Source organism: Lepisma saccharinum, chromosome 15 (genome assembly GCF_977018435.1).
Source record: "Lepisma saccharinum chromosome 15, izLepSacc3.1, whole genome shotgun sequence".
Classification (NCBI taxonomy): Eukaryota; Metazoa; Arthropoda; class Insecta; order Zygentoma; family Lepismatidae; genus Lepisma; species Lepisma saccharinum.
This window is the reverse complement of record NC_139243.1, coordinates 38,257,290-38,285,097: the sequence shown is the minus strand read 5'-3', so window position 1 is coordinate 38,285,097 and position 27,808 is coordinate 38,257,290. Positions and strand designations below refer to the sequence as shown.

The 27,808-nt window shown below is 36.2% G+C and overlaps 1 protein-coding gene across 6 annotated transcripts in view; it reads left to right on the top strand.

The window, feature by feature from the left end:
• The first annotated feature begins 1,123 nt into the window (after positions 1-1,123).
• The window catches only part of LOC145999678 (uncharacterized), a 102,002-nt gene continuing 75,317 nt past the window's right edge, over positions 1,124-27,808 (top strand). For 3 of the 6 annotated variants that reach the window (XM_083136882.1, XM_083136881.1, XM_083136877.1), the window contains exons 1-3: positions 1,124-1,168; positions 12,485-12,647; positions 26,632-27,188. In XM_083136882.1, coding sequence (XP_082993008.1) covers positions 12,567-12,647; positions 26,632-27,188 — 638 coding nt within the window. In that variant the 5' untranslated portion in view covers positions 1,124-1,168; positions 12,485-12,566. Of the gene's footprint in view, positions 1,229-1,501; positions 1,569-12,484; positions 12,648-26,631; positions 27,189-27,808 lie in introns of those variants that run through there. The other 3 variants (XM_083136880.1, XM_083136878.1, XM_083136879.1) reach the window with 3 other exon arrangements.

Below are 27,808 nucleotides of genomic sequence, written 5' to 3'. Positions count from 1 at the left end.
GAGGAATTAAAAAATAAGTTATTGTAGAAGCATAACATCACAGAATAAGTTATACACGTGGAACTTGGCCCTTACAGAACAGTATATAATATTATTACCATTTCATTAAAATTCCTGAGTTTTTATTTTAAACAACAAATGATACACAATTACAATCAGAAAGTTCGATTTCGATACTGAATGCAAGCCTGTACCACAGAGATTAAATGAACGGAATTTGGTTCGCGTTTGGCGATACTTCTTTATCACTTTTTGAAAAAAGCTTTGATACGTATTACGCAGTGATTTCATACAATGTTAAATAACGATTTCATTAACTACATTAGGCAACACTTGCCGCATCCCCAAAATAATATTCTAATGACAAGAATCAGACGACACAATTTCAAAATGTAAACAGACTGGTCGGCCGGATGAAGCTACTTATCCAAATTAGAAACTAAATATTGTGTAAATGAAAGAGTTGTAGAATACGTACATTCCTGGTACTATTTTTAAATATTACACGTATTCTACTCTCATTCTTGCAATAAAATTTAGTAGAAGAAAAGGTTCGTGAATATGGACACGAATTTGACTTCAGCCGGTTCGCGAGGAACAGTAGAAACACAGAATACTAACTACGGTCAACCAATCTCCCATAAGACTGAAACAGCCCTGCCTCAAACAAAACACAAGTGAAGTTCAAAGATTCATTCACGCTTCCAGCAAGAGGCAGTACGTCATTAATGCAAGGCAGCACGTCATTAATGTGTCCACTAATAAACAACGAGTTCGCGTCAACCAATCGGATGGCTTAAAACTGGTGTGGCAGCAATCACTACCGAATCTGCACTGGCAACAACGGGGACTGGCCTAAACCGGAAGTTTCGGAGGACCGGTCACGACCTCACCAATGTTTATGTTTACATTTTTAACACGGTCTATATCGCAATCCGTTCATCATAAATATTTTGTCATTACCTAGGAGTGTGCGGGACAGATTTTTTTTGGTAAGGAACGGCCACACACACACAGCTTCAATCGTGTAACGTCATATCGGTAGGGGACGACTTTTCTAATTTTGATATGGCAACACTACAGTCATTATGTCGCTTTGGTTATTGTTTTGTTTCTTGTTTATCTCCATCACATGGAGTTGTGTCAGGCTGGATTACGTTGTTCCCGTGTAAGAAAATTAATATGTTATAGTTCCTTCAGTGGTATATACTTTGGGTTTATCCACTGCGTAAGGATTTTTGCAAAATTTTTCACCTGTATGTGTTCTTTAGAGGTGTGAAATTAGCATTGAATTCAAGCTGGAAGTGAGCGGAGCCTAAAACCAAAGTGGCCCAAGTTCCTTTTGTTTTATTGCGATTTCATCATGCTACGAATGCAATTTTTACATGATTCGATTGCGATTTACATTTGTTAACATCACTGACGTGCGGTGATCTCGACACTTGAGGTAGCAATGGGAGCGGTGCTACACACACTTTAGCGCATGGAAAACAGTGCTGCATATGGACTGTGGCTTCAACAAGACGAGACAAAAATATTGTGATTTGAAAATGATAATAATTAGCAATGTGAGATTGATTGGGTACTACTTTACTATACCTGAGACACCTGTCAATGATTTATTTCACACTTTTTTACATTGCTGACGTACTATTCTGCATTCGGGAACATTTATTTAGGTGAAATAATGAATTTCTAACGAAAATAATGCATATTTCTTACATTTACGAGTACTTACTGTTCTTCCTTATTTCCATACAATATTGCGATAGCTTACCTGTTCATCGCGCGTTGTGCCAGTGTTTTGTCGATTTGGAGTGCACATGCAGTGTTGTATCCTTGTTCACCGAAAAATACCTAAATTTAAAAAAAAATTAAAAACACCTCACGATATTTTTTCACGAAAAAAGTTCAATTTTCGACATAAAGAGTAATTATTAAACCATTGACGTTAGCCCCAAAAACCATTGACGTTAGCCCAAAAATTCACGATAGCCCCACAAACCATCACAGGGACGAGGTATGCCTACTAGGTTAGGTTAAGCCTGTTGGGTTAGGTTCCATTAGCACTCCCTTCATTCAATTTAGGGTAAATTTCTCATATACGGACATGGCACATCATATTATAGCGAAAAGACGGCATGGGTTGAAACACTGACTACGGTGTTTACGTCATCAAACACATGGAACTTTGTGCTCTCATGTAGAAAGCAAATGGCGGCAGCAGCAGTAGCGTGCCGGAAATAGATTTACGTAGAAAACCACATGCATTCGCATTAAAATGGATCAAAACTACATTCCCGAACATCAACAACGCTACAGAAAATGATTTGCATAAGTACTTCCTCCTGTAAATTTGAAGAAATCTGTCTCGGGTATAGCCCACTAGTCTACGATACTTACTGTCGCTTGCCAATGGAGAATACCTTGTCCATGGGAAGTGCGCATGCTTGCGTAAGGAAACTTATAAGTTGTTTTCTTCAACATAAATAACTTTTTTTTTCTTTCGAATCAAAACAGTGCTCATTACTTTAAGGAAGGCTCAAAATTTGGGTGACAATGATTTTGAAAATTTTACGATAATTAGTCTTTCTGCTAGTAGAATTTGAAAAACAAAATCATAAAACAATCTGAACTGGTACCATTTTGTTGTTTATGAATGTTTCCATTTGAGTTTACCTTTGCGGAAATATGTTATTGTGAAGTAAAGTATCTTATCTTAGAGTGTTGCTTTACCATGAGGCAGAAAAGCCCAAAGGTTTCGCACATGTGCATGTAGCACCCTGAACGACATTCCACAACAGCAGTTATATTTTCCCGTAGTTAGGTTATTGTTGATTTGACGTGTTCTTTGATATTTGAGTGTGCATACAAACAGTTTTTACTAATAAAGGATGACAAAGAACTTCGAAATGGCAGGTTTTTGGGTTTTTGCTTACGTGGTTCATGTTGTGGGATTGAATATATCCGTTATTTGTGTTGTCCGCATTTTGGAACCTATTTTATAGTTCATAAATAATCAAAATCTGTCAATTAATAAATAATTCAATTTAATTCTCAAGGGAGTATGGTGATTCAACTGCACCATACCTTTTGCCTAAAACTAGGTGATCACAGGATTACCAGGAGATGCAGAGAGAAGACTTTAATGTCAAAAGTGAAGAATACGTTCTTTTTGTGTACTGACAACCCTGTGCTTTCTTAGTTTTTATGCTCACTCCACTTTCAGGAGAGCTTGGCCCATGTTCCTTTTGTTTTATTGCGATTTCATTGCTATGAATGCAATTTGTACATGGTTCGATTTCGATGTATGTCTGTTAACATGTGCTGCAGAGTTTTAGCGATTACTTAAGATTTTGTTCAATATATGCTTTCGTGGTTAGGTTAGGTTCCCTTAGCATTAACATAAAGTCCCTAAATGCATTATACTAAGGTTCCCATTTACTTCTACATTCATTCCCATGCTTCTATGATATTTACTGTCTCTTGTTGAAGGAGAATATCTTGTCCATGAGAAGTGCCATAAGGTAATTTTCAAGTTTTTATTTTCAACATCAATAACTTTTTTTCCAGTCCAAACAGTGCTCGTTACTTTAAGGAAGGTTCAAATTTTGTGTGACAATCATTTCCGAAATTCTACAATAATTAGTCTTTGTGCTAGGAGAAATCATAAAACAATCGGAACCGTTACCGAGAGCTTTTTTAGGGCCCAATTTCTGTTTATGTCTGTTAAGATTTACTTTGGAGTTGTAGCCATTACTATGTTTGCTTGAGAAAAGTTTTTCACTTCTGTATTCTCCTACATGATTCTTCTCTTCAAACCAGCCATTCATCCACTGTCATCTTGATTACGGACTGCATCTGCCATCTAGGTCACATGTTTGGTGCCAATGGGTTTTGTAGTTAGGTTAGGCAAGTCAGATTTAAGGCTCCTAGTATTCAAATAACATATCTAAATGCTTTTGTGGTTAGGTAGGCCAGTTTTAGGTCTCCTAGCATTCAGCATCTCTTCATCTTGGTGCTGGTCACAAGCATAACACTCCTTCGAGCCTGTTGTCGGCAATAATCTGTGGACGGGAAATATGCCTTTTCGGAAATGCAAACTGTTCTAACTTTCAGAAAGCTCAAAATTTACTCTCAATCATTTCCACTATTTTGCTCTTCTCTTTCTTATGTGAATGAAATGCTTTGTCGATGGGAAGCACAGAGGCTTTGTATAAGGTACTTTTTACGTCTTTTTTCACTAATAAATTGCACTTTTCGGAACTCCAGAAAGTGGTGATTACTTTCACCAAGGTTCAAGTTTACTATAACAATCATTTCTACAATACTCTGTCTTTCTCCTATGCAACATTGAAAAAAAAATCATTTAAGATTCGAAACCGTTACCCATTGTAGGGCTGGTGACCAAATGTACCCCTCTAAATTTATGTTTTTTTTGCCATTAATGTATTTTCATGTTTTACATAACATAAAATTTGTTCACAGTGCAGAATCACAAATATCTGATGTATTTAGTCCTGGCATGTGGCCCACGTACTTCTATCATGAAATACATCCACAATTTTTATGTGTCTGAACCAGTTGCATGCACATACAAAATGTGTAGAATCATGTGTAAATGCAAAAATATGCAAATTTCAAGAATGTGTTTGCAGTTGTGCCTTGTGTCAAATGCGCATGGATCATGTATGAACTACAAGCACAGCCATGTAGAGGCCTACAGGGTATGTGGCAACAATATGCTGAACGATATTCCTGAACATATCAGCATCCTCATGACAAGCATATCAATTGGTTGGCTTTTAATCCCATCTCCAAGATTTTCAGGTTCCAATCTTGGTCTGTAACTAAAAGTCATTTATCGATGTCATCTAATCATCACTCATTCTCATAATGATGATTAGCAAAGAGCAGCAGAAAATCAACAGTGTTGCCGCCGAAAAACACCTCAAATATCTAACAGTATTAAACCAACATCTGTAACCTGATAAGAATAATATAATTGTTTTCGGCACCAGCAACTGAATTTCAACTGCATCCGCCTGTGCAAGCGCCAATTGTTTAATTCCAATTTTTCCATGGTCCTGCATTTTTTTACATAGTAGGGTAAAAAGGTAAAGTCCCCTTTGCATAGCACCATGCCATGAAGGTGCATTTAGGGGAGGGGGGGGGTAGGGCCCCACACATTTTCGATCTTCGCTCTTTTGGAGGTGATGTGACCAACACTATGCTCTGTCTGCCTTTATCCCCCAAGGTTATCCCCAGGTACCCCCCATTGATTTGAGGCTGGACAAACCCCAGAACCACTTTATGCAGGGACAAGGCCAGAAAAATTCTGACCTTAGATCACCCACCCCAGGAATCAAACCCTGGTCTCCCACGTGGCAGTCAAATTCCCTACTGACTGGAGTGTGAGTGATTTCCGAAGATGAGGATGAGTGACTATATGATGAAATTTATGAATGGACACTCGTAAACATTCATGCCCAAGCCTGGATTCAAAGATGGGACCCCTGGCATCATAGCACGATGTGCTAATTAATCACTCCCATCACGGGCGCTGGTCCTTACCAACTATGCCGCTGTGGTATTTTATGTGGTTTGATTTCTAATTATGGCTGTTAACACATACTTCAGAGGTTTCGTGACTACTTACTGCACATATTCTGGAGACCATTTTTTTTTCTTCCATGCACTTCTATCTGATTGTTTACTGTTGTCTTAGATACAGACTGTTGCTACCATGTTATTTCACATGCGTGGGATGTGAAGGAGTATTATTTCACTCCTAAATGTTCTTGTTATTAAGTTAATCAGGTCAGGTTTAGGGCTCTTGGTATTAATAAGATATTCTGAAATCCTTTCATTGTTAGATTAGGTGGGTCACCTTTAGGTCTCCTAGCACTACAATAATGCCCCTAAAATGCTTTAAACACCTGATCATATCTTGATCTGGCCTTGAGCACAACACTTGCTTCGAGCCTCGCATGATAGTCTGCAGGGGGAATGAAAAACTACATTCCATCTTACTATTTCAGAAATTCTGTATTGGTCGTAGCTAGGATGACTCCCAAAAATCTCATAGTGTAATTTTACATGTAATTATATAGTGTACATTTCATACCTCTGATGCAGAAATGGAACCCTTATTATAACCATGTAAACAAAACAAAACTAAAAGTATCACTACTTAGATGATTGCAAATTGACTGCACGAATATGTACAAAAATTGGATAGCATATGAAACACTGTGGGTACACATAAGAATGAATTTGTGTAGCCCTTCAAAAACATTTTATCACAGTGGTTACCCAAGTGTGCACGGCATTGGAATGGGGCACCGTGGCTAGCTTACAGGGGTGCCACGAAATTTTCCAATATTTTCACTGAAATTACACTTCCAAATATGTGCTTATTTAGTTCTTTGTACGTGTAAAATGTTTCTGAATTTGAAACATGTGTTTATTTAGGCAAGCAACCTAACTACACTAACTGAGCATTGCAAGTGCTAGATAGGCTTACATTCTGACTTGGGCACCACAGAAAATCTTGAAACACTAAGGGCACCGTGAAATGAAAAAGTTTGGGAACCCCTGTTCTATCACACAGTCTTCGTTCCATTGGTCCAAGAGTTTTAAACATGTCAATTATGTCACTGATACATTTGATCACATGATAAAAATGCTTCCTCTTTGCTTGAAATTTCATCGGCTTGAAAATGCTTCATCTTTTGTTTCTCAAGAGTATAATATTGTATATTAACCTGCGATCAGTCATGGGTGCACTCCACACTCACTTACAATTTAATAAAGTGTCAATTAACAATATTTTAAAATATTGGCCTGCTGCACATACTACTAACTTTTGGAGTACCACCCTTTATGCTGAATTATTTTCTTCAGACAAAATTTGAGGAACAATGTAACGCAGACATATTTAATCAATATGTGTTTACTTTAGGTATTGTGCAGACAATTACGTGTATATTTTATATTACTTGACACTGATTGAAATAACGTTTTACACAAATGATGATGATAATTTCTGATGTTGTTGCAGCAAGCTTATTGATAATTTCCTCAATTGGCTCCACTTTTAAAATATCGGACTCACAGGATGGAATTAAGGTAGACATTAACCACTCATTAGCCTTACACGAACGTAGTCTGTTTTTAATGGCTTTAATTACACTCATTGTGCATTCAGCAGAGCAATTTGTCAACTTATTTTATGTAATACCTGCAAATTTGGAGAGGTCGAAAGCTGGACAACAACATGGCATGGTTTAAGAAATCCATTCTTACCCCATTTCTGTAGATCCATAACTTATTCAGAACCCGTCATGTTGTACCTGAACTTTCGAACTTTCTCAATCCCATCTTCCCCATCGCGATTAACCACAGGGTAAAAAAGCTATGTTAAATAACTCAATATTAATTATGTTTTCCATTGCAAAGCTTCAGAAACACTTTACAATCAAACCATGTGAACACGAAGAATAGCATAAAAAAAAATTTAAAATACTAATTACCTGTCATCTCATTAGGCTGATTTTGTTAACCTGGTCCTGAACCTGAAGCATTTTCATCTTTGGTCTAAAGTTGCCAAGGCCCACTTCCACAGTTTTGAACTTTGTTATTCTTAAAGGTTCGCATAACCACTTTTTATAGATGTACTTTATGGGAAGATTATTTATGTTTACGTTCATAGCGTTTTATCCACTTATCCTGGCGATGAATGGTATGATATGATATGATATTTATTGATATTGATACGAGGGCTTCTAGAAAAGTTTCTCCAATCAATATGAAAAAAGACATGTGAAATTCTGGAAATGGCTTTATTGTTTTTCAAAGTATTCACCCTTAAGATCGATACACTTTTGCATACGCTCAAACAAATTCTGAAATAATTTTTCCACTCTGAAGCTGATACCTCAGAAACTGCTGTTCATAATGAGTCAAGAGCCGCTTCAGGCGACACAAATCGTCACCACGCATCTTATTTTTCATGCGTGGGAACAAAAAGAAGTCATTAGGTGTTAAATCAGGAGATTACGGACAATGAGTCATTAATTCGAAATTTTTACTGGACAAAAAATAAACAGTTTGTTGTGCTGAGTGAGAACTGGCGTTGTCGTGTTGAATAATAATGCGACGATTTGGTTTTGTTTTTACGCAATTCACTGATGACCTCTGTCAAACAAATTGTTGTATACCACTCAGCATTTACAGTCCTTCGATCTTCTAAAGCTATTATTGCCACATGTCCGGTATAACCGAAGAAACAAGCAATCATTTGCTTGGCAGCACTCCTCGAACGAACAACTTTTGTTGGTTTCAGCTCACTTTGAAACACCCAAACAGTGGATTGCTGTTTAGTTTCGGGTTCATATGAATAGATCCAAGTTTCGTCCCCTGTAATGATGTAGTACACCAAATTTAACTTGCCTCGATTTAATTTTTTGAGCATTTGTTTACACCAATTTACACGAGCGTGTTTTTGAGCTTTGGTCAAGTTGTGTGGGATCCAATGGCTTGAAAGTTTCCGTACGTTCAGATGACCATGCAAAATCGTATGTATTGCTTTCATGTCAATGTTCAGGGATGTCTGAATCTCACGGTATGTCACATGCCGATCTCTCTCAATCATTTCACGCACAGCATCAACATTACTGGCAACATGGATGGACGACCTTCACAAAATTCATCACTGAGAACTGTGCGACCATGCTGGAATTCGGAAAACCAATTGTACACAGTCCTATTGGATGGTGCTTCATTCCCAAAAGCCAAATAAAGTCGCTCGATGCATTGTTTCGGTTTTAAACTACATTTGAAATCATAAAAAATCATTGCCCGAAAGTGTTCAAGAGAAATTTCCATTTCTCACACAAAACTACTACTACAAACTGTTGTGAAAAATAAACGAATAGGCTTAAACAAACAATCAAAGATAATTTAAACATAAAAGAGGTCTATTCTTCCAATTTTTATAATAGCGAACACTAGCACCACTGTTGGTGGTAATTTGCAAAAACTTTTCCAAACTTTTCCAGCAGCCCTCGTACAAGCCCTTGAGCTGTGCGTATCCTACAATATTGTTATATAAACACTCCGCCTTAAACACCCCATTGATCATACATTTATAAACAGAAACATTTAGAAATAAAAATATATATGTTCATGTATAAAAGGCAATATGGCCCTCTTCTAATATTTGAGATTGTTCATTATCACTACCTTCACTGCACTACATGCTTGGCCTATTCTTGAGCCACTATTCCATACCCTTCACTTTCACTGACCCCTTGCAGCATTTTTCTGCACTCCCTCCCAGGGCTTTGATATTTGTATCCGTTATATCACTCCTCTCCTCCCTAGATACAGTCTGGATTGTATGTTGAATGCTGTCCCCCCATTTACGTTGTCTGAGGGGCACCGACCAAACACACTCATGCAGGATGTGAGCCTTTGTCTTCTCTTCTCCACATAACGTGCAGATGGCATGACCTTCCAGCCCCATGAGTTTCTGTTGGCTCCACCCCCCTAGCAGGAACCAGGTGAATCCACTGCTTTGCTGGTACGTACACATATCAATGTATCATTTCCTCCCCATTCCACCCACACCCCTGGTGATTGTGCGGCAGCAAGCATTACCTTCACCCTACATTCTGCCGTGATGTCTTGCCTGCTGCTGTCCACCAACCTCTCCAATTTGCAACCAGTTTCGCACCTCATGCCCCTCACTTCTTTCCAACAGTTCCCCCAGACCCATTCTGTACAGGTTGTCTCTAATCCCTCTTGCCTAGTGGCCTAGTGGCGTGTGAACTCTTCCTAAATCTGGACTCACAGACACTGTTCTTTCAGTGACTCTTCAGTCATTTGTTGCAGCTGCACCCAGTACTTGAAGCATCTTACCTTGGCTTCCACATCCTCCCTAAGGATGCCGCATGTGCTTGCACGTGTTCCGGTTCCCTATATTTGTTTTAAGAACCGCGCTTGTATCTGATTTGCTACTCGCCCCCTCCCCCATGCCATAGTTCCGTGCCATAAAATAGGGTTGCTTTCACCATTGCTTCATAAATTTGCTCCAGCAAACTCACACTTAGTCTAGGGACTTTCCGGTGCAGTTGTTCTACCTTGCCCAGTGCATAATCAGCTTTTCCATGTCTGCCCTCGATGCGGTTTGTCCACACCTCCCCGCCATTGTATTACACGTGTACTCCAGACACATGTATTTGAACTGTTTTGTAAGACTCTTTGGAATGAATGTTCCCATTTCAATTTACATAGTCAATAAAATTAAGCTTTAGACAACTAAAACTGACAGTATTATACAATTATCCAGTCAGTCGTAGCACAGGAACACAACAAGCGAACAGTAGCAGTGATTCGGTTCCAAAACTAGGGAAGCAAAGTGCCTAAACTGAGGGGGGGTACATTAGGTTAAGCATAGTGCAGGGGAAAAAGTGGGGGAGACAATTTGCCCATTTGAAGTTGCAGCTAAACTATAGAATTCCCCCCCCCCAAAAAAATTCCCATAATGCAGGTGCATCATGAATCTCCCCTGTGAGCACCTCTGGTACCACTGGAAGTACAACAAATTAATTTCAAAAAATCAAAATTTGAATTTGAAATTCTTAAAAATTAACAATTTTTTTTTGTAGGTTAATGTATTCCTTAACATTTGTGAGTTGTGTTTGTAGATGTATGTATTTTGAGCATGAGCAAGTGAACGGCAAATGTAAACTACTCCGCACTTGAAATTAAATAATATATATGTAGAAATATAAATATAGTATATATATAAATCAAAGAAGGAGAAAGGGAACACTCACCAGACAGTGGAAAAGAATTGAATTTTCAAAAAACTTTATCGTTGCATCTTCAGTGTAAGAAGAAAGAGACAAAAAAAAATCCGTGTTTCCTTTCTCCTTCTTTTATTTATATTTAGTCCTTTTGGCCCTCCTTGCTTTTATCCTATATATATATATATATATACACACACACACACTAATAATGAAGGAGACAGTAAACACTTACCACACGAAAATAAATAGTTTGATATTTCTCAGGGTTACCGCATTGTCAGTTGAGAAGAATATGCAGTAACCCCACAAAATATCAATCTATTTCTTTTTGTGTGGTAAGTGTTTACTGTCTCCTTCATTATTAGTGTTTATCCACCCTTCTGGCACCTTTTCTCATCTTATTCCTGTGTTTTATACATATAAGGAGAAAGGAAACACTCGCCAGACTGTGGAAAAAATTCAAATTTTTTCCACGGTCTGGTGAGTGTTTCCTTTCTCCTTCTTTGATTTTTACTAGCCTAGCCTTTTTGCCCTCCTTTCTTTTATACACACACTCTCTCTCTCTCTCTCCCTCTCTCCCTCCCTCCCTCCCCCCTCACAGAAAGTTTGGAATATTATTGCTTGGCAATAGGTGATAACCATGTTGGCATATGTCGGTGAAAGGACGAGAACATCCACCAGACAGATACCATGTATTTGTGCATTTCAAGACTGTGTCTATCATCTATTGTCTAATATAACAATATTACAAACTTTTTGTGAGGAGAGTGTGTGTGTACGTATGCCATTCAATTGAATTATGTAGTACTGTATTTTGTGGATACATTGTAATCACACAGACCCTTTATATTGTTAATATATTTGTGTGGGGTATAAGAGGTGGTGATATGTAAGGTTGAAAAGAGAAAACATCTTATACCCTTGAATTTTTGGAAAGTTCGCCTTAAACCAGGAATTATACTTGAATTATATCATGATCCAGGAGAGAGTGGCCAACCTGAATAAGAGATGTGAATGTAGCTGGAAAAGTGAGAACATGCAATACGTAATACTGGAAGGACCAAAATATAAAAGGAATAGAAATATACAAAGATTTGTGTAATTGAAAAATACAGTTTACAATAAATTTTGGTAGGGAATCCAGATGTTGAACTGTAACAGTTGCAAAGAGGAATGTTTATATTTTTGTTTCAAGACAAAATGCAAAGGGGAAACATTTAATTTGTAATAAATATCTACTTTTGAGGTAAATAACAAAAAGAAAAAGAAAGAAAGAAAGGCAAAGATATCCCTGTGTGTTGTGCACACATGCTGTGAAGGCATATGGGGTGGTGTGGAGGTATAGAGCTCTACATATTCTTGATTGTGGCCATAGTTGTGATGGTGATCAGCATCCTGCCTGGCTGCCTTTACTCTCCAGCATTGCCCCCAGGTACCCATTTATATGAGGGTGGGTGAACCTCAGAGCCATGCAGAAACAGGGAAATGACTGGAAAATTTCCTTGTGCAGATCACTTGCCGTGAGATGAGCCTAGATCTTTCGAGTGATACCCAGATGCTCTACGAACTGTGCTACGGCACCTCTTGGTGGAAGACTACCCCAATTTTATTTAACTACCCATGTCGCAACCCTACCCTACTTATGACTTCAGTTTTCTTCATTCTAGGTTTCAGAGGATGACAGTTTGCCAAAGTTTGTGTGCTATCTGTGGATAGACAAACCAGAGAATCTTGCAGGACTTCCTTAACATGTCTTCTGTCTCGGAAAACCTTCTCAATGAATGCCCCTCATCTGCAGAAGAGCAGCAGATAGGGGAGATGGGCTTTGAGGTAAAGTTATTTTTTTTTTTACTTGGATATGTTGTAATACTAAGAAATAGTCAAATCTTATTTGCTCTTGATGTGGTAATAGATGCATTTCTAAGGAATAGAAAGTATTATTTTTCTTATCATGTGAAATATAGAAAATATTTTTATTTTTTATTTTTTCATGTTGCCGATTTTTGAGTTATTGAATTTTGAAAATTGACAAAATTGTCCAAAAACAGCTCATTGCTGAAACTTCAAATACAATTTGCAAGAGACCTGTTTCAACTACACGGCTGGTCATGTTCTCAATTTAAAGCTCATGAAGAGGGTTTCCATTTGATATACAACATGCTAATTTTTTTTTTGTTTTGCGAAAAACAAATTTTGAAAGTTTTTCGAAATTTTCTTCTACAATTTCCAAAAAATGAAAGTGTAAAAAAATTTACACATATTAGTACACATCTACTGAAGGTTCAGTCAAAATTTCAAGGTGGTATGTCTCTGGTATCATATGAAAAGTGAATTCCTTTCAAGACCATGTGATGATTTAAGTTAACATATTTTACATACCTAACCACATTATAAATACAGAAGCATACATACCAAGAAACTGCTTAATGATACAGAAAGTCTTTGTTTGATAAAATGTAATGATTCTTGTGTCATCTGTTGCTTCAGCTGGTATGTTCTACCAGTGGCTTTTACAGGGTCCACTTTGCAAAGGACTGCTTGTCTTGGGATTTTAAGAACATCTGGTTACCTTGGATAACTAAATGACTATGCTGGACCACAAGAATGCAAGAAAGACACCTGAACTTCATGTTCTACATCATCTTTCAAAAGTACACATCCCACCCACTCGGTGATTTATTCACACACCCCTAACACCCGCCCAACACCCTCCCAAATTTTGACAACTTCCCCCTCCCCCAAGCAGAAAAGTGGGTAGGGTGTGTGTGTGTGTAAATATGGATTTTTATATCAACAATAGAATGACTATACTTCAACATTAACAGAAAGGAACCATTTGTAACTCAAGAAGCGTAGTCCAATGGATCTTTCAATCAACTGAAACCAAATTGACAAGGAAGAAGGGTGGAATGTGCATCATTTCCTGGAAACACCAGCTCCCTTGACAAGGCTTTGGTCAGCTCTGGGGAAGGGACACTGCCATCTGGAAAATGTCAAACTGACCTCTCGCTCTTCTTCCAGGGAGCACATTCCGCACACAGTGTTCACAGTTCAGCATTTGAATACCTAAATATATATTTCTTAAATAAGTTACAGATTTTTAAATTCAATTATTCAATCCCTGAGTCAATGAAATTTACATTTTGATGCATTTTCGTTTCCTTTCTTTCATGTAAAAAATGTACGATTAAAGTAAGGGAAGAAATTCAAAGATACATTTTTGACTCCTTGTAGTGAATTGTGTTACTATGGTTAGCAACACTATTTTCTGTAACTTGGGCGAGATGAAAATGATTTTGGAGTGGTAGAAAAGAGAACAGTCAAATGTTTTAGGCCTTAGGTCAGTCTCAGTTCATGCGTTGTCGTTCTGTTTAGTGTAACAATGTCTGAAACTTTACTGCAAAACTGGCTGAAGAAAGTAGAGAAAATGAAACCAGACAGAAAGAAACCGAAAGTGGTGAGTAGAAAAGCAGTGGCACTATATGTAGGTATAATTTATTCTAACCGATGTTCATAAAGTACCAATATAAAATTTACTGACAGAGTATTCGAAATAAAATGGCAAGTATTTCATGAAGAACCTAAGTGATTCATTCACGTCTATAGTTGATGTATGTGACCATTTTTGTGGCTCTAAGATTGATTGATATGTTGTTTTAAGTCCACTTTATGCACAGTAAGGCTATTTGGGTCTGGACCTACAGTTTAAAGTGGGATCCGAACCACTATCTGCCTCCACCGGGTATCGAATCCGTTGTGACTCCAAGAGTTCTTACCTTTGTAAAATAAATCATATATTAAAAAGAGAGTTGGAAAAGAGGGAGGATCCACGTGGGGTGCTTGCCTGGGCGCTAAGGACAAATTGGGTGCAAAACAAGCAAAATAGATAAAAATAGAAAAGCGTTAACGTTGTGGTGCCCTGTGAAATTACTGGCACCCTAATAAATTAAAGTTATTGTCAGTTTGGAAAGATATAGATTTAGTAAAAATTGTCTTCCTCTTTTTATCTAGTCGGTTCCCTGACATAATGACATGTTTAATTTTATCCAACTTTTCAGAGGAAGCAAAGGAAGTGTAAGGAATTAAACATCAAAGAAATTTAATTTACATTAAGTCCCAAATTTATATCTGACCATAGGGGCACCAGTGGGGGCTCGACGGCGCATGCCACTGCCTGCTGGAAAGTGTGGAGAAAAAAAAAATGTTTGGTTCATTGTGCTCTTTGTGTTGGAAAGTGAAATAAATGCTATTCAATTTTTAAATAATTTAAAATAAAGCATTACTTCAATTTAGAAGTCAAAATTCCTTGCCTTTGCAGCTAACATGCATTTATGTGCTCATTTTATTTCTTTTTCTTTTAAGACAAAGAGGCACATGACTCCTAATTCTGTAAAGTCTCTCATTTAGTATTTGAACGATAAACTCTCAACAGCACCAAGTGTATTTTTCAATGTTTTGTAATGGTATAAGACTTCAATATGAAATTCCTTGACCGATTTCGTTCAAAAGCAATACCAAGTATCTACCAAACTTGCTACCCAACATCCCATTATATTTTAAAGTCTTCATTGCCATGCTCTAAATATAGGAGTTTCATTACTTTATTTCAGTTTGTGAATCATTTTGTTTAAACAGAGATTCGAAAACACCAGCATAATTTGGAACTCACTCGCAACATAGAACTATTAAAATTATATATATATATATATATATATGTGTATATTTTCTAACTGAAGCTAGAACAGGAGGGGCAGAGGGCATGTGCTGAGGTAAAGAGGATGTCGAACGAGCAAAGCAAGATTGTAAAGACTAAACATCGTGGGATACTGTTGCTATATTTAATTAATAATATGCATTATCAGTTTGCAAAGAAACAGCTCTAAAAGAATTTCTTGCTCGCTTTGCTCGCATTCTGTGGATTTGTGTTTATTACTACTACTTCAGACAAGCAAGTGCACACACACCCATGCAATGCATTCTTGCTGATATTTCAATTGGACACCCCCAAGATGAACTCCGGGTTACACCTACGGCAAGAACGATACAAATACAGTTAAAAAAATATTGCGCAAATGTTCCTAATTTCTTTATGACTAGCTTAAGAATTGCATGAAATGATTCCTGGTAATAATATGTTAAAACTTTTTTTTATGTCATCTCTTGTATCTTGGAGGGGGGGGGTAACATCTGGAAACATCTATGAACAAATTGAATTAGGGCGAACATTTTTAAAACAATCCAAAATATGCACTTAACTTCCCCAAAACTTACACCCCCAAAAGTTTCCACCCCCCCCCCACCCCCCCAAGGGAAAAATCCTGGATAAACCCTTGCACCCATCAATTGCATCATACGCACATGCTACAAAACCTGTGATGTGTTCAAAAGATACAATTTCAACATCTGCATTAACTTGAACATAATGTACCAAAGTTTCTTCAGATGCAGAAAACACTTTGGTCTCCACTTTGTGACTGACCCAAAGATGTTCATTTATTTCATTTATTATTTATTGTTTAATTTTGTGTTTAACATGCATTATGATATTTATGTTGTTATCAATTATTATTTTGTTATGTTCCAAAACGTTGTAGAATTAATAAGATGTATAATTAATTATTGATAATGTGAAATTACGATGTATAAATTTCTATACATATTTTGAGCATAGCAACGAAAAACAAAAGAAAGTAGTAGATCAATAAGTGATAAAATATATGGACATTTTAAAATAGTGACGTCCGAGTTTCATTGAATTTATCAAAATCATAATTGCAATTTCGAAAAGTGAATACTAGGATGCTTCGTTGAAGTTGAAGTAAAAGGCTTGCTTCAATAATTTGGCGCCTACAGCCAGGATTGAAAAAAAAAGGACAATTTTCTGATGCGTGGTGAGAAGTTTGCGCAATGGTAGTTATAGACTTTTAAAATTTTATTTTGTCTTCGAGATGCAATTTGTTTAACATGTTGCGAAGGCAAAATTGGCGACCCTAAATATTTTATTTATGTTTATTATTGTCCTGTGCAGTCATGGCAGATAAAACTAAAGAAACTAAGTCTAGACATTCACGTAGGCTAAAGTCTAATGTTGCATATGAAGGAACCTACTTAAATAGTAGTAATTCTCACGATGGTGATATTTGTGATGTACAGTCAGGTAAGATTGAAGGAGTGGCTTGTTGTGATAAAATCGATAATGACCTGAGGCATGTGCAATGTTTTGATTGTCATTCGTGGTATCATGTATCTTGTTTGAAGCTTTCCGTTACACATTGGATAATTTATTCTACCACGAAGGAAAGATACTGTTGCAACAAATGTGATCCCAGTTACGATCCTTATCAATTGCCAGCTTATTTGGAAAGCTTAAATCCTAATTTAAATGATATACTAAAGAGCATTAGAAGCATACAATTAGCTGTTGTAAATTCTAATCAAGAACTTAGGACTCAGTTTGAGCAGTCTAACCAAGAGCTTAAGCAGTCTAATCAAGAACTTAGGACTCAGTTTGAGCAGTCTAACCAAGAGCTTAAGCAGTCTAATCAAGAACTTAGGACTCAGTTTGAGCAGTCTAACCAAGAGCTTAAGCAGTCTAATCAAGAACTTAGGACTCAGTTTGAGCAGTCTAACCAAGAGCTTAAGCAGTCTAATCAAGAACTTAGGACTCAGTTTGAGCAGTCTAATCAAGAACTTAGGACTCAGTTTGAGCAGTCTAACCAAGAACTTAAGCAGTCTAATCAAGAACTTAGGACTCAGTTTGAACAGTCTAACCAAGCACTTAGATCAGAATTAAACCTGTCGAATGAAAATATTCAGGTTAAACTCAACGTTATATCTTTAAAACAAGCTGAATTATCTAGTGCACATACACAGTTATCTTCACAGCTTGATGTTAAATTTGAAGCTGTTAATCATGATATTAGTCATGTTAACAATCGACTCAATATTTTAATGTCTGAATTTAAGGACAAAATAGATACGGTAAGTATGGCGTGTTTACAATCAACTACACGTCTTGAATCTGTATTAGATAATAAATGTAGTAATGTTGATGACAAACTATCTGAATTTGAAAATGTACCAGGATTATTGAAAGAACACGTTGTTGATTGTGACGAACGTCTAAAGGATGTTAATAACAAGTTTAATGATTATGATCAAAGTTTAGATAATATCAAATCAAATTATAATTCTAACATTGTTGATCTTATGTCTAGAGTCACCATTTTAGAAAGTAAAAGCAATGTTAATGTTGGTGTACATAAGCATATTTCTGATTGTATAGAAAAGTTCGAACAGTTTAATTCCCGAATTGAATGTATGGAACAAGGTAGCAAAAACCTGCAATCTGATGGGAAATATTTAACAGCCAAAGTTAATTCCTCTGCTAGTAATTCTGTTGTTACAAATAGTAATAGTAATAGGAGAACAAAATCAAATGTTGTAGATAATACAGAATCTAATACATGTCGGAATGGAAGAACCCAGTGTGATATTGGATTCAGTACTTCGTCTAGTGATGTATCAGATGATTCTTCTAAGAAAGTTTCCGGTAACAAGAATGTTACTAATACTCGTACTCGTAAACATGTCCGTTGGAAGCACAAGAATAATAAATCTGTAAGATCTAGCTCTGACGAAACTTCCGTAAAGAAATTCCGAAGTAACGACGCAGAAGGTCCATTCCCAAAACTAGAGTTAGGTGCTGAGAAATATAAGTACACTGATGCTTGCTATCAACTGTTTGGTACAAATGCACATCCTACTTCTAGTTCTGTGTTTGCTAAGAGTAATGACAATGTTAGTAATGTACACAATAATCCACATTGTCATCTGAATCAAAGCGTTAATTCTCCTTGTATGTGGTGTGATTTTAACCCACAAATATCAGAACCTAACCCACAAAATGATTGTGTTAGTAATATTTATCGTGATGCAAGTGTACCATGTTCAGTTTCGAACAATCACGATGATCATCAGTCGTCTGTAAATGGTTCTAGATTGCATGATTATAGTAACACAGGGTTAAACGGAGCAAATCATATTTGTTATAATCAACCGTATAGTTCGAGAGGAAGAAGTGATCATCCTATAACTAGAAATACATGCAATGGAGAAGGAAATGCAAGAAGTGGACGTTTAAAATTAAGTGAATTATCTCAATTGCCTAAGTTCTCGGGAAAGATAGAGCAACAATCAGCGAGAGAATATATTGAGCAGCTGGATAACATATTAAATGTTGTAGGAGTGCCAACAGAAATGAAATTGCAAAGTATCCAACAATGCTTCATTGGGAGAGCTGGTTATTGGTTTCGGACTCATAAATATTACTTTAATTCTTATGATCAGTTTGTACAAGAATTCATTAATCAGTTTGCTTCTTCGGAAGTTGTCCAATCACAACTCTCCGTATTGAGGAATCGCAAATACGATCCCAGTGTACATGGCAGTTTAGAGACTTTTGCTTTAAAAACTCACTCTAGTTATTGCAATTTGGTTGAAAATCCTCAAGATATAGATGTTGTGCAGTTAATACTTAGCCAATTACCTGATAATATTGCTAATCACATTACTTGTCACGAAATTCGTTCAGTAGATCAACTAACTAGCATGTTAAGAAGAATAGATGTAATAAAATTTAGTAGAAAGGGGCTTGTTGTTCTTCCTAATGAAGACAACGAACGTGAAAATATTCCAAAGGTTTTTAAGAATTCGGAACAAAATAGAGGCAAGTTAAATGTGCGGCAAGTTAATGTTCGACGTTCGAAGACCACTAGTGTTTGTACTCAGACTCCAACTAGTAGTGAGGTAGATGCCAATACTGTTATCAATCAAGGTTACGAAAATCGGCAGGGAAACAATCTTCGAGGCCGATATTTCAACAATTTTAGGCGAACCTCTAATAATTATGGATATCATGGAAATTTTATTGCTCGAAACAATTATAATGGTTTAAGATCTAGAAACGGAGGACAATTCCGAAATAATTACAGGCAAAATAATTATCGTTCACCTACAGGACAATTTAATGATGAAAATTTGCTCAATCAATCGCGATTCTATTACAGGAATGAAAATCGCAGTGCTGATAATAATACAATGCCCTATCAGTGTTTTCCTGCAAATTCAAATTCATTAAATCCTCAACCTGAATCAGCAGGTTTGGTATCACAAACTAATTCTGATTCTACAAGAATGGCAAATCGTGAACAAAATTCTTCGCGAATAGATCAAGTACAAGGATCGATACAGCAACAAATTCCTAACTCTGCATCTTTAAATTAGTTGCGCAGAAGGAAGTGCCTCAGTCCCTCTGCTGTCCTGTTAAGAGGCAACGTTCAATTGATGATAGTGTTAGTGAAGAAGGTCATAATAATGTTGTAAATAATGCGAGTTCATCTTTCAAAACGTTTGAAATAAACTTTCTGTTAGAATGGTTCGACGATGAACCCGACTGGACTTTTAATGAGGGTGGTGTTCCTATTCCTGTAACGGAAGTTCCAATCATACATGGACTCATATGTAAATTACCTATTACTTGTATAATAGACTCTGGAAGTCAAGCAAATGTTTTAAACTACGAAGTTTGGTGCAAAATAACATCATTGATTGGTAATCTTAGATTAGACAAGGTTGAAGATATTAGATTGTCTGGATTTGTTGGAAGTAAAAGGTGCAAGATTGCTGGTTGCAAAACGATAAGCCTTCAAATTGATGATGAATATTTTCCTATGGAATTCTTTATTCTAAAGGAACTTAACGCTGATGTTATTTTGGGAGTTCCATTTTTACGAAAGTATAAGGCTATAGTAGATCTCAGGACACAGCACATAAGTTTAGTAAGCTCTTCAGGTAAGGAAATTTGTGCGACATTAAACAGTGAAGATTCTAATTTGTTACACTCTAAATGTGATGAATATTGTAGCTCTACGATTAAGAATGAACCTCAATCCAAAGCAAATAAATTGAAGTCTTGTGGATTGTTAAATTATGTGCCTGTATCAGATATTGAATACATGCCTTCTAAGAACGATATTTACAATAAAGTTTTTGAAATTAACGACATAAATGAAGTACAAAAACAAGATTTACTTTCACTTTTATGGAAGTATCATAACCAATTTTCCGATAGACCAAGACATGCAAATGTAGAGGTATATAAGATACAATTGGACACAGAAATACCTGTATCTACTGCACCATATCCCATTCCGATTTCTAGAAGAAAACCTTTGGAAGAAGAACTTGCCAAATGGGAAAGTTGGGGCATAATTTACCAAGAATCTTCGCCATATTTAAATCCTTTGCACATAGTCCCGAAACAAGGGGGTCTGTGGAGGCCAGTTGTGGATTTTAGGAATTTAAATAAGCATGTTATTAGTCCGCAAGTTAGAGTGGAACCAATCAATGAAATGTTGCAACGCTTTTTAGGAGCGCAGTATTTTTCTTCTATTGACTTATCTTGTGGATATTTTCAGATCCCGTTAAGTCCAGATTCATATATTTATACTGCTTTTTCATATCGTGGAAGACAGTATCTTTTTCGATATCTTCCTTTTGGTATAAAGTCTGCAGTTTCTGTTTTCCAAGACAGAATGAATAAGATATTCACAAGGGAATTTAATGATTATGTTGTTTGCTACTTGGATGACCTCTTGATCTTCAGTAAAACTTGGCAGGAACATTTACGGCATATAGAAGCTGTTATTCAGAAACTCAAGGAGGCTAATATGTCAATTAAGTTTTCGAAGTGCAAATTTTCATGTAAGGAAATTTCTTTTCTTGGCCATATAGTTTCTGGAAGCCAAATTAAAGTTGATTCAAGCAAGAATTCTGCAATAATAAATTTTCCGACACCTAATAACAAAAGAGCTCTTCGTAAATTCCTTGGCTTGGTCAATTGGAGACGAAAATTTATAAATAAATTTGCAGAAACAGCTCAGCCACTTTACGAACTTCTGAAATCTGATGTTCCTTGGATGTGGAAGGAATTGCATTCACAGGCATTTGAGAAGTTACGTGAGTTAGTTATATCTCCCGAGGGTTTAGCACAACCTGATTTTTCAAAACCTTTCAACATAAATGTAGATGGCTCGAAAAAGGGGATCGGTGCGGTTTTATGGCAAAATGGCGACACTTCAGGAGAGGATCTCAAGATTATACAATATGCAAGCAGAGTTCTTCGCGGTAATGAGGTGACTTACAGTACGCACGAGATCGAATGTTTGGCAATTCTTTTTGCTTTTGAAAAATTTTATATATATGTTGCTGGAACCAAAGTTCATTTGTATACTGATCACAAATCATTATCATGGCTGGAGTCTGCAAAGTCATTAAATCAGAGACTAAACAGATGGTCCTTAAAACTACAAAGATTTGATTATTCCGTGCATCATATACCTGGAACTTCTAACCAAGCTGCCGATACTCTTAGTAGGTATCCTGATTTATCTACAGGCGTTCCTCTCATCAATGAATTATATATTAATTATTTGAATTTAGATATTGTTGATGAAGACACAGTTGACTTTTGGAAGGAGAGTCAAAGACTGGATCAATGCTGTTCTGAAATTATATGGCATTTAAAGGAAGGCAATACTCCAAAAGAATCCAAAGAGATTTACACATTACATGACGGTCTTCTGTTTCTGAAGCACTTTCCAGACGATAAATGGAAACTGGTAGTTCCAAGGGAGTTGGTACCTAAAATTTTACATCGACTTCACGATAAGCAAGGACATTTTGGATATTTTAAGGTTCATAATAAATGCAAAGATTGTTTTTATTGGCCAAAAATGAAAGATACTATTAAGGAATATCTTAGAAACTGCTTAACATGTGCAAAGACTAAGCAGGCAGTCTTAAAAATTGATAAAGAAATTTTGCATGTACATACAACAACCCCTCACAGTATGCTTTCTATAGACCTTATTGGACCTTTACCAAAATCACAAGGTTATAGCTTTATTATAACAATAGTGGACGTTATGTCGAAATTTATAATGGCCTACCCTTTGAGAAAAGCTACAACCAAGGAAATTATAAATAAGTTCCAACTGCAATATTTTTATCACTATCCACTTTCTAAAGTAATATTGTCTGACAATGGATCTCAATTTCGATCAGCTGAGTGGAAGAGTTTTGTAGAATCGAGTGGAATAAAACATGTTACAACATCAGTGTATTCACCTTTCGCCAACCCAATTGAGCGATACAATAAGGAAATAATCAGGCTACTAAGACTATACACAAAGGATAATCATCAGCAGTGGTTTAAACACTTAAGTGTAATTATTGGACTTTTAAACAGTTCGGTATCTGAGGTTACAGGATTTACGCCGAATGAATTGTTTCTTCATGATAATGTCAAGAATACAGTATTTCATCAAATTAATTGGCCATCTGAACTGGAGAACGTGACATGGCAGAATAAATGTCTAATGGCAAAAACAAGAATGAAGAAAAGGGCTATAACCAAAACGAAGAAAGGGGATGGAAGGAGTATCACAATCGCAGTCAACGATATTGTTCTTGTTAAAAACCACGAGAAGAGCAGCTTGCTTAATAAGAAAATTCACAAATTTCTGGATTTATGGTTAGGTCCTTATTTAGTTAAAAATGTTAAGAACAATTATGTGGAACTTATATCTCTAGATGGGAAGAAATCTGTAAATAAGCAAAATTTGTCTAATATAAAGAAGTTTAATTGTTCAGCCGACAGGAAAACAGAGTTGCTTAAATTTGCCTAAATAATTCTTGAATGTAGTTAGGTTAAGGTAACTACGGACACTTCTACAATGAAAAATGTTGGATATTTGCATAGTCAATAATATTGTTTATTCATTTAATGTACTGAATTCATGCAACTAAAACAAAATGAAGAATATGTCAGTCAAGTTTGATTCACGGAGATCATTGTGAACTGAATTAATATTGTTTGAAAAAAAAATTATGTTGTAATTTAAAAATGCAATATTTACAAGTTTGTAACTAAATGTAAAATTTTCGATATTTACAGAACATAAATAAGTCGAAAATTTTCACCCGGAAGGGGTGCGTATTGTGACTGACCCAAAGATGTTCATTTATTTCATTTATTATTTATTGTTTAATTTTGTGTTTAACATGCATTATGATATTTATGTTGTTATCAATTATTATTTTGTTATGTTCCAAAACGTTGTAGAATTAATAAGATGTATAATTAATTATTGATAATGTGAAATTACGATGTATAAATTTCTATACATATTTTGAGCATAGCAACGAAAAACAAAAGAAAGTAGTAGATCAATAAGTGATAAAATATATGGACATTTTAAAATAGTGACGTCCGAGTTTCATTGAATTTATCAAAATCATAATTGCAATTTCGAAAAGTGAATACTAGGATGCTTCGTTGAAGTTGAAGTAAAAGGCTTGCTTCAACTTTTTCTGTGCTTACTGGTATGAATGCATGAAACCTCTGAGTCCCTGTTACAGTTACAGCTTCACCAAACCATGTCTGTAAAAGTGACTCTTCTTCCAAATATTCGTCTTTTGTCACATGAAAGAAAGTTATAGATGGAATGTTCTCCTTTCCCCACTCAAATAGCTGGAGTGGTGTCATAGTTGGTTTGAAAGAGGATTCTGGAGACTAGCTTTGACTGCCAGCCTGTTTACTGTCCCTCCAACACCATCACACACTCCGTTACCATGTGCTGTTGCATAAAAATGCCATTCAGCCGCAATGCCATCAAAATCTCTATGATGGTTGCACAAATTTGCAAAGTTTTTGCGGTTCTTATATTGCACTGCTGAACCATCAGAGAAGTAATATAATTTCTCTAAGTTTGGTAGACAATCAATTTTCAAGAAACCTAAAAGCTTTCTTTGGAAAACATGGACAAGAACTGTGTTGTGAATCAAGCAGTCTGAAATGAAGACACTAATAAAGCAAGTTTCAAACAATTCACAGCACAGAAGTTAACTGAGATGTACACACTCTGACAGCTACACCACAATGATCCAGTTGGACAAAGAAGCATAGGGGAGCAGAATAAACAAGTCACTGCAGGTAAAGGATGACTCACGTTTGAGCTTTAACTGTCTCTCACTCACAATACCAAAGAGATACCACCTTGAAATTTTGACTGAACCTTCAGTAGATGTGTACCAATATGTGTAAAATTTTTGAAAATTCGTGTTTTTGGAAATTGTAAAATAAAATTTTGAAACCCTTTCCAAATTTGTTTTTCGTAAAAAACCAAGCATGTTGTATGTCAAATGAAATCCTTCTTCATAAGATTTAAAATAAGACCATGCCCAGCCATGTAGTTGAAACAGGTCTCTTGCAAATTGTATTTAAAGTTTCAGTGATGAGCGGTTTTTGGACAATTTTGTTAATTTTCGAATTTCAATAAATTAAAAATAATAAAAAAAATATTTTTTATATCTCAGATGATATAAACACGTATACCAAAATTTAGTCAAATCCATGACATCAAAGATTGATGCACTGGTTCATTTGACATAGAATTACCCATACATGAGGAATGGAATATATGTAACCAGAACAAGATATTGCCATGTTTAAAAAAATATTTAAAATTCAATTAAGTTACATAATGTGCAAGAGTTGCATGTGTTTCATTATATTTTACCATACATTGTTGATAAATTTCTGTGTTAATGCACTCATCATAATAAAATATTGGGTAATAAAAAACACCACATTCCATTTTTCAGTCTTCTAACATGAGTGTTCATCAAGAACTCTGTAAAATGAGATGGTTAAAAGGCTAATTTGTAAGACAATCCTCTTTTTTTACAACCTTCCTGATGAAAACCTTTGTTTAGAAGATCAGAACACTGCATTTTATCTTTTAATATCTAGTCCCAGTAGGTCTTCCATAACTATATTGCATATTTTACGTAAGAAAATCGGATCACACAGAATGGAACCATACTTTTACGTTCCTCAATTTTGTTTTTTTACCCACCATGTTAAGCTCTTTAGCTACTGTCCTCTGAGGAATATTTATTCCATGTTACACTGTAAGTGCAATGACTGCAATGCATTTTCTGACTTGGAGCACCATGAAATTATCAGATACAGCATGGACAAAATGAACCAAAAAATTATTTATCACTGTTAGATTGCTCTCTTGGAACATGCTGACCATTTTCTGTGTTATTATTTCAATTATTCTGCCTATCTTTTTATGTCCTGTCCAATCCAATTTTTTTATAGAAACCATAGTGGTGCTGTAGTGATCTAGTAGGTAGGACATCTGACTGCCATGAGGGAGATACAGGTTTGATTCCTAGGATGGGTGATCTGAGGTCAGAATTTTTCTGGTCTTGTCCATGCACAGAGCACCTCTGAGGTTCACCAAGCCTCAAATAAATAGGTACCTGCTAAAGGTGACTGGAGAATGGTTGCTGATCACATCATGTCTAAAAGTGGCCAAGATCGAGAATGTGTGGTGCCCTACCCCCTACATCTCCTAAATGTTCCTTAATGGCACAGTGCAATATGCAGAGGGAACTTTTATCATAGGCATGTCACAATTGACATACAAAAGAGGTGCTACATCTGGTCCCTATTCTTGACTCGGTCCCTATTCTTGACTCTGCAGTTAAAATAGCCAATTGTCTTCTCTCTGTATCCACTAGGGTGTATCAAACCTCTCATCCTTTTTTTTTTTTTTTTTTAGAAAGTTAAGGCATGAAGTATGCAGAAGTTTGTGTGATGTTTTTTAAATCATGAACTGTGATTTATATATAGAATAATAAAAAATCGTGATTTTAATCCACAGTACTTGTATTTCAGAAGGCTTCTGCATCCTGGTCTGATGATAGTGAAGAAAATTTGGCTGCTCCAGTGTGTGACACAGGTTTCTCTCCTGTGGAATTGCTCATAAAGTCTGAAACAGAAAGTGCTGATCCATTAGTTTGTGAACAGACATCTCTGGAGAATGTGTGGTTTCCGGATGAGTCATGTGTGAAGACTGAAACAGAATTATTCGAGGAGTCTCTCAATGTTGATATCTCTGTTGACATCAAACCATCTAACCAGCGCATACAGGATGCTTCTCTTGACAGCAAACTATCTAGTGAGTACATGAAAGAAATGTCAGTTTCTAAAGTGGAAAGTGTGAGTGGTGATAGTTGGATGCACTTTGAAGGCAAAACTCCGGAAGTTCCTATTGGGCAAAATGTTCCTAAAAGTGAAGGATTTTATCCATGTTATCATGGACAATTTGATGAAAAAATGCCAGCTGAAGACAGTGACAATGGTGAATTAATTTTAAGTGAAGATAAAGACATGAAGTATACTGTAGAGAATCCTGATGAGGTGGAAGGTGAAGTGGTAGATTCTGGAGAAAGGTAGGTGAAGGAAATTTTAGTACAAGGATTGAAAGTGAGCATGGGTTCATTCCACGCCAAAAAAAAAATCTGACCCGACCATCTCGGATTTTTCTGAAACTATACTATTTGGTAGTCTTCATGAAGTAATGAAATCCTGAGAAATTGTAGCTTCCTGCGTGGCGTAGTTATGGAGTTTTGGGGGCTCTAAAATACAAAAAATTGCGCTCGAGACTTTCATGGATAATTGCTCTTACCCTAACTGACATAGAGAGCTGGTTGTAGTCTTGTTTGAAAGGACATGAAATACGCTTTTCCAACGGTGTATCACATCACTATATTTAGAATAAAATCTTTTCAAGGTCATCCACTTTGACCTTTGGACCTTGAACTTTTGAAGATTCATATCTGCGATTTCCTTGGAACTGAAATATATTGTTGACACAAGGTTACACTATAACATAACCAAATTTGAAGTTGGGATGATTATGGGATAATTAAAGAAAAACAATTTAATTAGTATAAGTGTATTTTTTCAGCCGATCATTTCTAGTGGGAGTTTGCAACACTGCACTCTTACATTGCAGACTTGCTAATCTGCAATACTTCTGCAACTAGAAAGTGAAGAATGTGTGCAGCAG